Genomic DNA, 12,197 nt, shown 5'->3' on the forward strand with positions numbered 1-12,197 from the left:
TGTTTTTTTTTTAGATATCTTTACCAAACTGATAGAATATGGATATATGTTGGTTTTGTACAGATTTGGTTTAAATCGGTTCCATATATAATGTAGCTGCCATAGGAACAATTGGTCGCAAATCAACTTTCTGGGCTCAGGTTATCCTACTGTCGAGTGTGCACGACTGTAGCCGCACCTCACCGCGAGCAAAGCGAGCAAATAAATTTTCATATTTTATTATCTGTCTGCATTGATGATAGTTATAATATAATGTAAAAAAAAGCAATTGCAAAAAATACCCACAAAAAAACCTATACACGAGGTAAAAGTCTAGTGACGAAAGCAAATTCCAGCCTTATTGATTGCTTTAAAATGAAAAAATTATAAAATTGAATGTCATTGTTTTTTAAATTTAACAAAAGGGCATTAAATATATTTTTAATTAATTTTTTGTACCAGATATACCAATACTGAAGATAATTCATCTTTGTGTACCCGCAAATAGTAGAGAAAAATTAGAGCTCGGACACTTCTATATCTTTTATATAATTTCATGAATAATAACACTGCTGGACAACTTTCAAGCAATGAAAGATCCAGAGTTTCAATTGTATTTTGTTATTTTATGTGATGTGAAACCAATCTGAATGGATTTTGAAAGTTACAAATTTGTTAGCCAGAGTGTGTTGGGGGGGGGAGGCGGGGGAAGGGTAAGTGCCCCCTGCCTACGCCCTTGTAATTATTGTAGTAACATTGGTTTATAATGCTTAAGCTTCAATTCCCATATTATCAGATTCTCTTTAATCTTTATCATTTTAACCTATTTTCGTGCTCTAGTGTTGCAGTCTTGCAAATATCGATATCAATTTCATCAATTGCGCTCCAATTTACCAATACGTAATCTACATTCAATCTATTATAATAAACGCATATTACATTATATTAATATCATTGTTTCATTAATGGTTACAACATCTAGCTTCAATTCTCACAGCCCTTTTTTTTCTGTCTAGAAATCGCTTTGATTTTAGAAACCATAAAAGCTAGAGACTTCAAACTGGGTATGTAGGTTCCTGGTTACCATAGGCAGATCAAGTTTATTTTTGGATCGGATCAATATATCATATAGCTGTCATAGGAACGATACATCGAAAATGAAGTCTTAGTATGAAAAAGTTTTTTGTTTTTTGAGATATCTTAATAAATTTGATAGAATATGCATTTAACTTGGTTTTGTCCATCCTGGCCGAAGTTCGTTCAAATCGGTCGACTATATTATATAGCTGTTATAGGACCAAACGGTAGAAAATCAAGTTTTAGTATGAAAAAGTTTTTTGTTTTTAAAGACATCTTAACCAAACTGATAGAATATGCATTAGTGTTGGTTTTGTACATTCTACCCAAATTTGGATCAAATCGGTTTCATATATCATATAGCTTTCATAGGAACAATTGGTCGAAAATCAACTTTTATAATAGAGTAGCTGGGCTCAGAGTATCCTCGACTGCAGCCGCACCTCACCGCGAGCGAAGCGAGCCAACGGTAGGCGAACGAAGCGAGCAGGGTGCGGAGCCCCCTTGTTCATATTTATAATTGGTAACATTTACAAAATCTATATTGCTATTTATTTTTTTTTATTTTTAAAGCTAGAAAACTTTTATTTTTGTCACAATTTTGTCAAATTCTTGATAGAATTTTATCAAATTTTTATACCTGTTAATTAAAAAAAATAAGTAAAAAAATAAATTCGTATTTTAGAGGGAGAAGGAGGCATCTCCGACACTATAAAGAATATATATATTCTTGATCAGCATCAGTAAATAAATATATTACATTCTGCACCATGCGCAAAATTAGTTTATATTATTATTTATTTATATATTTTGTTTTAAATTTATAATTGAATGGAATATTGTTCGTCACAAAATTAGATATCAGATATTTTGGGGCATGAAAAGGCTTTCGTCACTAGACTTTTACCTCGTAAAATTGTTGAATTTCATATGCTTCTGACATTGATAATTTGTAAGAAGGATATTAAAATGCTTACAAAAAATTTAAAAATCAATTCACAATTACATCAAAGCAGGACACCATGTTCTCAGGCATTTAGAAGCCTTTCGGCACGCCGAAGCTGGAGAAATTAAATTTTAGACTGATTGTTCCAACCGACTTGCATAAGATTTGGTTGGTTCCCAAGCCACCTCTAAGATATTGTGAACTGATTTAAACAACATTTGTTCAGGATCTATACAACTGACTTAAATGCATTATCGTTTTCAGTAGTTGAGTTATCTCAAAAAACAAAAATGTTTTTCATACTCAAGCGTCATTTTCGACCGACGGTTCCTATGGCAGCTATATGATATAGTGGACCTATTTGAAACAATTTTGGTCAGCATGTTAAGACTGACTTAAGTGCATTATCTGTCATATTGGTTTAGATATCTCAAAAAAGAAAAAGTTTTTCGTACTAAAACGTGATTTTCGACCGATCGTTCGTATGGCCGCTATATGATATAGTAAACCGATTTGAACCAAATTTGGACAGACTGACTTAAATGCATTATCTGTCAGATTGGTTTAGATATCTCAAAAAACAAAAAAAGTAGCTCGTACTAAAACATATTTTTCGACAGACCGAAAAATGTATATATACAGTTAACAGGTAATATCTTCCAAACCCCTCAGCCAAAAGTTATATATCATATACCAAAAAAAGCGAAATTTTATTTTCCACTACATATTGAAAATAAATAAAAATTGTTATAGCCGTTTCGTCAAAAACCGCCAATATGCAAGCAAAAAAAAACTATTTTTACCTGAGTACTTAAGAAAAAAGCCTTTCCAACGATATATAGGACATATCTGTAGCTTCTATGGCTTGAAAACTATTAGGGTTTCTATTTTAGCGGGATTAAGCGTTTTCCCGCTAAACTATATTTTTTTTCAAAAAGTCGTAGAGTAAACATTTCTAGATTTTCGAAATGGAATGAGTCCCCATCATTTAATCTTATGTTTTTTTTTAGCGCTTTGAAGCAAACAGACAAGCAAACAAACAAACAAACAAACTGATTTATTATTTCAATTTCGAAAGGCCATTAAAAATTTCAAACTTTATTATGTTTTGAACTGGTTGTCGGACTTTTTAATAAATACAAAATTTTACCAAAAGTCCCCGACGGCCCCTTCAGCTGAAATCATTTGAATTTTGCCACTCCCACTTACACCCCTTATCTTATGAGCCAGGTGAGTTAGCAAAAGTTTAAGTACGCCATTTTGTTAGTTAGGACTAATCGATCGGAAAATAAATCAAACTGATCGGACAGTCGTATCAAATTTTCAATATTAGTTATTGCTAGTCGTCTTTCGCACACTTCGTGCTGCTTTCGTCACTAGCGCCGTCCGTAGTGATTAATGCATCGCGAACGTGACGATTAATTTTCACTTCATCTTGAAAAATGCAAAAGTCTGCCAAATTAGCGAGTAATTTTGAAGAAAATATTCTTAAACCATAATAAAGTAATTTAGTTTTCCATTTTTAGAAATTATTTAGATGTGTAACTTTTTTTTTATTTATTTTACAAGTTTTATAAGTAACTTGTAACGCGACATCGCAAACGTGACAAGATTTCTACCTAGTTTTTGACAAAAAATTTTCATCAAATATAACTTCAATTGTACATCTGAATTTAAGTGTTTTTTTTTTGCATTTTTATTAACTTTTTGATGCTGGAACTAAACTTTGGCGTTTTGTGCGGGCACTTTCAGTTGTATATGATGGGTTCTTTATAGGTTATTTGCTCAGTGTATCCACCGACAACAGAGCGAAAATCAAGAACAGAGTAAAATCACTAAACAAATAACCTATGTATATAGTTCATACAACGAAAATATATCCACAGACATTGCGTCCACGGGTGAAATTTACTATGGACACACGGCTGCCACACTGGGCGTTTTTGCGCCAAAGCTGGCTCTTATTTTTCCCGTTGGCGCAATAGCACTTTTTTTATTGGAATTGGCTGTTTTTTGGTTTAATCAAGAGTTTCTTGAAAACTATTAAGAATGTAATTTAGATCTAAACTTTATCGCTACCAACAATATAAATGTTTTGAACCGTTGTACAGAAATTCTCAATGTTAATGTTAATTAATTAAATATAAATGTATTGTACCATTGTACCGAAATTCTCAATGTTAATGTTAATTAATTAAATATAAATGTATTGTACCATTGTACTGATATTCTCTATGTTAATGCTAGTTAAAAAAAAGTGCTTTTTGATATTAGTTTAATTTGAATATTTTTTTATTTATAGAAATTTTTTATATGCATGTGTTAAGAAAAATTCCGTTTTGCAAATAATTAGGTTGTTTTATAAGAATTGGGTAGTTTTCATGAAATTGGTTTTTTTTTAGTGAAATTTGCTCTTATTAAACATTTTTTTGGCGCTTTTCAATTTTATTAAGTGGCAGCCGTGTATGGACATGAAAAAAAGAACCGTCCTTTTTCAAAGCATAAATGAACAAACATAATGGAACATGTTCATTCGCTCATTTCAAAGAGCAACTGTTTTTTGTTCACTCATGAGCAACCCTAGTTATCGGACTTCATATCAATTGAGCTGTTTACTTTTATACAAAATGGATGAAATTTTGTTTCCAACACAAAATTCATTGAGCGACAATGATGATGTGGATCTGAAGTTCTTTAACACAGCCTCCGAGACCCACAAAGACAGTGAAACCTCAGACACAGGCGAGGGCAATGGAAATGATGGAGACACCGATGGCAAGGATAGCAAACATGACGCCGATGTGGACGGTGACTCCGGCGAGCCGTCGCAGAAGAAGCTAAAGACTAAAAAGGAGCTCGAGGAGGAGGAACGCGAGCGGATGCAGTAAGTTCGGCATTGTATATTGTTGGTTTAGTGATAAGTAATCTAACTCACATTTACAGAGTGCTGGTGTCCAATTTTACAGAGGAGCAACTGGATCGGTATGAGATGTATCGTCGATCCGCGTTCCCAAAAGCAGCTGTTAAGCGACTGATGCAAACTATAACTGGCTGCTCGGTGTCACAAAATGTGGTTATTGCCATGTCCGGCATTGCCAAAGTGTTTGTCGGCGAGGTAGTGGAGGAGGGTAAGCTAAAGGGTTTCTTCATCCGGGATTGTAAATGTAAATACCAATTTTGTTAACTTATAGCACTTGATGTAATGGAGGCACAGGGCGAATCGGGTGCACTGCAACCAAAGTTTATACGAGAGGCTGTGCGACGGCTGCGCAGCAAAGGACGCATGCCCATCGGACGCTTTCAGCAGCCTTACTTTAGATTAAACTAAACCCTGTATGAGTACGGTAGATTAACGTTAGCTTGTAAGTTCGAGTTAAGTAAAATGGTTAATAAATATACAAAAGCGTCTTTATTGTTTAAGTGGACTACAAGCTAATGGGAACCTTAACTAATCCTGGTGTCGTGCCTCTGCCTGCATGGTCTGCAGCACAATGTGCGGCACCAGATGCGACGAGTCATAGTTGAGGGGCACCGTGGCCAGTGGTGCGATACCATCGGATGGAAAGTTGAGCTCCTGTGCCATCGGCATATCCCGATCAATGACATCCTGAGCAATCAGCGTTTTCGTCTCCTCGTATTCCATGCCCGCCTCGGGCTTGGCGCCCATCAGCAGTTTACCCCGTTGCACGCCCATGTACTGCGTGGCCTTGGCATTCAGTGGCAACTGGCCACAAGTATCTGCGTGCACCTTACGATGCGCCTGCAAGTTCGAGATGCAAGTGAAGCGTTTGCCGCAGTTGTTGCAGAGGAAACGCTTGATGCCCGTGTGTACAGTCATGTGGGTCAACAGACTCTCACGATACGGATACTCCTTGGGACAGAGCTAGCAAGATAGAACATAAGACATATGGGTTAGAGCCAAGAGTACAATAATTATAAGGATCAATCAGTACTCACATGGCACTTGTAGGGCTTATAGTCGGTGTGTCGTGTCTTTAGATGCGACTTGTACTGTGCCTTCACCTTGAACGTCTTGCCGCACTTGTCGCACTGATAGGGCGTCTCCGACTGATGCAGCAGCATGTGTGTCTTCAAAATACCCGCCGTGGACAGCCGCTTGCGACAGACGGTGCATTCATAGAGCGGCATCCGTCCGCATTCGGAGCGCACGTGATCCGAGAGAGAAGTGCGACCGCTGAACTTCTTGCCACACTTATCGCAGATCAGATTGCGTGTCAAATTGCGAGGCTCCTTCTTGGCATGATGGTTCTTTTCGTGATTCTTGAGGCTGTCGTGGCCAGTCATATACTTGTCGCACTTTTCACAGTACAGCAGTTCCTTGTGCTGTTGATGGGCATGTTGGGTAGCCAGTTCTTTGCTGGCAAAGAACAGATTGCAATGGCAAGGACACTTGAATATTAAGCTGCCATCCTTGCCGTGCACTTTCATGTGCGTTTCCAGTCGCTTTTCAACTAAATAGATTTTGCTGCAAATTTTACACTTGAAGACTTCTTCGTCCAACTTTGCATGCCCATCTACATCCTTGAAAAGTTCACTAATCTCTTGCACGTTGAGCTTGTGATCGTCACGCAAATGTTTCTCATATGGTTTGCGTATGTGATAGATTTTCACGCAGTGCGGACACTTCCAGGACTTTTCCATTTTATTCAGCATTTTCAGACGCTCCTTTAGCTCCTTCTTGGATATCTTAGACACCCGTTGCGGTGCCGACGCCGGCGGAGGCGAAGCAGATGCTCTGCGTTTTTGATATTTGCGCTTGACATTGGATTTTGTGCGTGATTTACGAGAATCGATGTCATCATCGTCGTCACTGTCTGGTTCCGTTTCCCTTAGTGCCAGCACATCCTCCTCCATTTGTTCGGCTCCACTCGGCTTGATCATCGGCACCGCAGCAATCTCATCCAGTATGCCCGTTCCATGTTCCACCTTAAGGTTCTCAAATGGCTTCACCCTCTCGTCCGTGCTGAGCAGCACATCCAAGAGCTTGTCCTTTTCATTGCTGTAGATGTCGATGCCAGTTCCCTCCTCCTTGACATACAGACTGGCATCCTGATACTCAAAGTCCGGGTCTATGGCCTCCACTTTGACCATGGCCGGCGTGGGTAGCTTGAATTGCATGGCATCTTCCTCGTCACTGTTGTTAGGCTCAAAGTCAGGATACTCCTCGGCCGAGTCGCTTAGTTCCTGGCTGCTGATGACCTCCTGTTTCATCGGCGGAGCAGCTGGCACTTTTATTCTGCTTGCCAATGGCATATCATCCTCGCTATCCTCCGAAGAAGCAGCCACGGGTTTGCTGCATTTCCTTGGCCTGCCTCGCTTTTTCTTGACGGTCTTCTCCGCAGCCGGACCTGCAACTGAGGGCTGCTCCTGAGCAGTCGCTGTAAGAGATACTTGTTAGGCATGGCAATTGTGGATACATAGGTTTAAACACTTACTGCGTTTGCGATTTGAGCGTTGTTCCGACATGCCGCAAGTGTCCGGACGCTTGCGCTGATGCTTGGTCAAACTGGAGTGACAGGTGAAGCGCATGGCACAGCATTTACACTCCACGGGCAGCGCACTCAGGTGCTCGGAATGATGTGTCAAGCAACTCTCACGATCTGCAAAGTCCTTGCCGCAGATCTTAAAGACACAAGAAGATTTCAGACAAGAGAACACTCAGCGTATAACCAAAAATCTACCTCACACTTGAAGGGCTTCTCACTGATGTTCAAATTGACATTGAACTTGCGATCCTGATGCGCCTCCTCGACGTGTGCGTCGTATTCCGCCTTGCTTTGAAATACAACTTCATCTCCCTCGCACAGGCGGCAGGTGAGTGCACCGTGTTTAGTTTGCACATGTTGTTTCAGTTCCTCCTCATGGCAGAAGTGGGCATCGCAATGGCGACACTGGAAGCCGCCCGGCGGATCATGTTTTTTCACATGCTTAACATATCCGGCCAGGGAGATGAGCGCCTTGTTGCAAACGGGACAGTGGAGCTTGGGCACGCCATCCGTAGTTATTTCTACTAGCATTTTCTGACCACTGTTCGTGGATTGTAAAGCTGCAAGTATTGGAAAAATGCATAAACGTCCGTCGAAGTTCAAAATAATATTTTAATTTTGTTTGGTTTTCTGCAGCCCTAGCTATACATAGTGCTGTAGCCCTGGTTCTGTTGATTGCCATTGCAAAGGGGGTGAGAGGGTATAGCACAGTACTGCGGCTTAGACATAAATATAAAATTTTTTCCCATTAACCTACCCATTTCAAACTTAATTTCGTATTTTCCTGCTACATAGGAACAAATCACTTGATTATTTAGCAAATATGCAATTAATATGCGCTAGTTTTTAGGGATTTTACGGACACCGAATTTGTTGTTGTGTAGCAGCACTGTGAAAAAAATTAACTACTTGTCTTATACACTCAGAGAATACACATTAGAGATGAGTGATATTTGAGTACCTGTTACTTGTCACAAATACGTTGACGATGGTAACAATAACCAAATTTAAATTCAATTTAATTAATTAAAAGTATTCTAGTAAACAATAGTAATAATATGGTAATTTAATATGTAATGGCAAAATTGAATTGACTTTGCGATTAGTTCTGTTAACTAATGTAAGTTGTCACCACTGTTGCCAACTTAGCTATCTTATAGCTAGCTCTGGCTTTTTTTCATAGGTCGTTTGCCAAAAAAATTTAAAAATTTCTATTAACTTTTGTTTTTATTCGATTACTTTTGCATATCTGCAAGTTTCTGCTTTTTATTTGAAAGACACAAAATTCGAAGGAACAAAATATAAACTAACTACTGAAGTAGCACACTCCTTAAAAGATTGCACTAATGGATATTTAATTTATAACAATCAGAGTAAATTAAATGTAAGCAGAAAAAAGCGGCTGTCTTTTTTTTACCACTGTTGCCACCTTAGCTATTTTATGCCCAAATGTTGCCACCCAGCCCAAGCGATGCCACCATGTTAAATTTTCCAAACTGGCAATGTGTACGATTTTGGGTCAAATGTCAAAATTGGTAACTCTAAAATTGTCCCTCTATTTTGACAATTTCTTAGTTTTGGAGATAGAATTTTTTAAATTTTTGCAGATTTTTTTTTGGAATTTTCGGCATTTTTAAATTATTTTTTCAGAATTTACTTGTAATGCTTTAAATGTTTTTTTAGTTTTATCTATTATCGAATTTTTAATTTTCATTAAACTATTAACTTATTGCAAAGTTATTGCACTTTGAAATTCACATATATATCATTGATTTAGTATTTTTAATAAGAAAATGTTCTGGTACATTTTCGGTATAAAATTAAAGCACGGTACTCCTCATTAGCAATTTGCTCCTCACTTTACATATCTGCAAACGCGAGCAGTTGACATTGTTTTTAGTTTTTGGTTGGCTATTAATTTTGCTATTTTTCATCGCAATTCCAGCTATTATTCGGATGCTTTCCAGCCAAAAGCTTTTTATTCCTTTAAAAAGTTGTCAACAGCGTTTGTCATTTTAACCCGAATATTCCCAGCGTTACCAAATGTCAGGGGCGCAGCTAGCCATTTCGGGGCCCTGGTCAAAATAAATATTGGGGGCCCTTTTTTCAATCTCTTAAACTACTTGCAATATCTTCAAATAATGTACTTCTGAATTCTATAAAGATCTTCTCGTAGCTAATTGTGCTGGTTTTCTCGTGCTCTATGAAGATGATTATTAAATGATGTAGCCTCTCTTCGCTCATCGTATTTCTTAATTTATTTTTTATTTAAGCTAATTTGCTAAACGCCCTTTCTCCAGAAGCCACAGATGGAGGCAGAACGAGCTAAAGTCTTAAGGAGAAATAATTTATTAGAAGGGAATGGCCCAAACCTTGAGCAAAATTATGAAAAAAAAATATATTTTTAAGTGATTTTTTCAAGTTTTCTTATTTTTTCCAAGTTCTAAGAATTATAATTATAATAAAAATTATAATAATAATAAGAATTCATTACGCTCAAGGACTTAACGCCCAAATAACGTTTTTGGCGGTTTTTTTTTTTCGAATATAACGCTCAAATTAAGATTTTGGTCCGAAATGAAAATGTATGACTAAAGTTTTGGGCCTTATAATAATCGGGGCCCCGCTAAATAATATTTGTAGGCATGGGGTCCAACTCTAATTCAATCGAAATTCAATATTAGAATTTGATCGAATTATTATCTAGTTATTTTTAAGTTAAAGAAAATAAAAAACATACAAAAACATTTTATCTCTACTTTTCATTATAAGAAAGTCCATCGGAGGTCCTCGAACGTGGGGCCCGTCAACCCCGGGGCCCGGGGCAAATTGCCCCTTTTGCCCCTCCCTAGCTGCGCGCCTGCCATATGGCAAGAAGCAATAGGCATTTACTAAAACTTCATTTTTAGGCAACATATTAACATTAGATTAACTTTAAAGGCCTTTGTACACTACAGAGTTTTTTCAGTAGAGAGTAGAGCTAGGTTTAACACTGTAGTCAAGGCCAATGTGCAAATTTACCAAAAGTGTAGTTATTATTAATTTAACATTAAATAGAAAAACTATTGGAAATTTTGCACATTGGCCATGGCTATACTGTCACACCTATAAGTAGCACACACCTATAGTGTACAAGGGCCTTAATATGATATTCTAAGAGTAACTTGTTGTCTCTAACCGATAAAAAGTTGATTGAAACAATCGTTTGAAGTTTGCTGATCGAAAAATGCGCTTTAAGTTGCTCGCTATATTCTGAAAAAACGGCATTAGGCAATTCGTTGCACACATAATTTAAAAGGTAAAAGAGTGCTCTTTTTAATTATAAAAAAATTCGGGAAAAAAACTTTTGTTCGGTAAATTTACGCTTTTTATTTTCGTATTAGTATATGGTACCGCTGGGAAGTACAGGGTATAGGTTTTTTCTATACATTTTAATAGCGTTTCGGTACTGTTTTGTTCATAAAATATGATTGTTCTTATGGCAGCCAAGAGCGAAGGCAGCTTTGAGCGAAGGGGGGGCCAAAAAAATTTCTTGGTTGTCAAATCGATCGAGATATAAAAACTTAAAACTTACTTAACTGGCAATATTTAAATTTGTTTTCCAAGTGAAGCCATGTTTTTAAATCAATTAAAATAAAATTCACAAAACATCACTCAAACTGCAGTAGTATTATTATGGCTTATAGCAAGATGCATTTTTCCGTCCTAAAAATATTTTTGAATTTTAAATGAAGCCTTAGTATAATAATTCCAAACAAACCCCTCAATTCACGTTGGGCAGGTTTGCCAATATGCCCAGCCTATTCTCCACTATAGATTTTAATGTCTAATATCTTATCGGAAGCTTAATTAATCAAATTATGTAAACACAGGAAGGAGAAAAAACATTGTTCATTTTCTTATTTTAAAAATTGATATAAGTTTGTTAAAGTATAATGCTCTTTAAGATCGGCTGAGTGATTTTTAAGTAATGTTAAACAAAGCATTGGAGAGCAGGATGTATAAAACCAACTTTGATGCATATTCTGTGAGTTTGGTCGAGATATCTTAGAAAACAAAAAATTTTTCCATTCTAAAGTTGAATTTAACCTGTCATGTTATAGTGCACCGATTTTAATTAAATTTGGTCATTCAAGGAGAAGCCCCACTTTTGGATAAAGCCATGTTCGTTTGACTTTTTGGCAAATATTCGTAATTTGTGGTATTAAAAAAACCTGTACCTTGTTATTACCAGCGTTACCATATGTTAACAGCAGAAAAAATGGTCCGGTCGATTATCCTGACAAGGACTAACAAAAAGAATGTCTTCTTCGGATTCTGAGACCTAAAATGTATTAGTCCTGAAAGTTTTAAGAAAAACTCGAAACAAAGTTGATCAGGACGATTCGGGTTAAAGTGTATTCTGTTATCTTGAGGCACTGTTAACAGCAAACTCTAAAATTTTGTCTGTAGTATCTGTTAATAACCAACATAATATCACTAACATAAAAGAACCGTCCTTTTTTTAAGGTTCATACTAAATTTCACCCGTGGACGCAATGTCTGTGGACACTTTTATTGTATGAAATGAAAACTCTGCTTAGTGGTAATAATGTAATGTAAAGCGCAGTTAAGATAAACAGTTTGATGTTATCTGAGATAGTATCGGTTTGAGTTATCGATACTTATTGCTTGCCCTTTGGCGGTTA

General features: G+C 37.0%; 2 protein-coding genes across 2 annotated transcripts; one reads left to right on the forward strand and one right to left on the reverse strand.

Moving 5' to 3' along the window:
• The first annotated feature begins 4,629 nt into the window (after window positions 1–4,629).
• On the forward strand, window positions 4,630–5,410 carry LOC117780864 (transcription initiation factor TFIID subunit 11). Its single transcript, XM_034617540.1, has 3 exons — window positions 4,630–4,886; window positions 4,946–5,130; window positions 5,194–5,410. The coding sequence occupies exons 1-3, from the start codon at window positions 4,630–4,632 to the stop codon at window positions 5,328–5,330; spliced, it is 579 nt and encodes a 192-aa protein (XP_034473431.1). The 3' UTR covers window positions 5,331–5,410.
• Window positions 5,393–8,405, reverse strand: LOC117780863 (gastrula zinc finger protein xFG20-1). The gene is made up of 5 exons (XM_034617538.1): window positions 8,267–8,405; window positions 7,705–8,069; window positions 7,459–7,645; window positions 5,960–7,401; window positions 5,393–5,885 (listed from the first exon to the last, which is right to left on the reverse strand). Exons 1-5 carry the CDS (start codon window positions 8,268–8,270, stop codon window positions 5,451–5,453), a joined length of 2,433 nt encoding a protein of 810 aa, XP_034473429.1. The 5' UTR covers window positions 8,271–8,405; the 3' UTR covers window positions 5,393–5,450.
• Between the last annotated feature and the right edge of the window lie 3,792 nt (window positions 8,406–12,197).

This window comes from Drosophila innubila (assembly GCF_004354385.1).
Source record: "Drosophila innubila isolate TH190305 chromosome 2L unlocalized genomic scaffold, UK_Dinn_1.0 4_B_2L, whole genome shotgun sequence".
Taxonomy (NCBI): Eukaryota; Metazoa; Arthropoda; class Insecta; order Diptera; family Drosophilidae; genus Drosophila; species Drosophila innubila.

What these genes read in the sequence shown, in the direction of transcription:
- LOC117780864 (XM_034617540.1), top strand. Translation starts at nt 4,630, where the DNA reads ATGGATGAAATTTTGTTTCCAACACAAAATTCATTGAGCGACAATGAT. An exon ending in GAGGAACGCGAGCGGATGCA is followed by an intron (nt 4,887 to 4,945) that starts GTAAGTTCGGCA and finishes TCACATTTACAG; the next exon opens with AGTGCTGGTGTCCAATTTTA. An exon ending in CGGCGAGGTAGTGGAGGAGG is followed by an intron (nt 5,131 to 5,193) that starts GTAAGCTAAAGG and finishes GTTAACTTATAG; the next exon opens with CACTTGATGTAATGGAGGCA.
- LOC117780863 (XM_034617538.1), bottom strand. An exon ending in AGAAGCCCTTCAAGTGTGAG is followed by an intron (nt 7,646 to 7,704) that starts GTAGATTTTTGG and finishes TGTGTCTTTAAG; the next exon opens with ATCTGCGGCAAGGACTTTGC. An exon ending in ACGCTCAAATCGCAAACGCA is followed by an intron (nt 7,402 to 7,458) that starts GTAAGTGTTTAA and finishes TATCTCTTACAG; the next exon opens with CGACTGCTCAGGAGCAGCCC.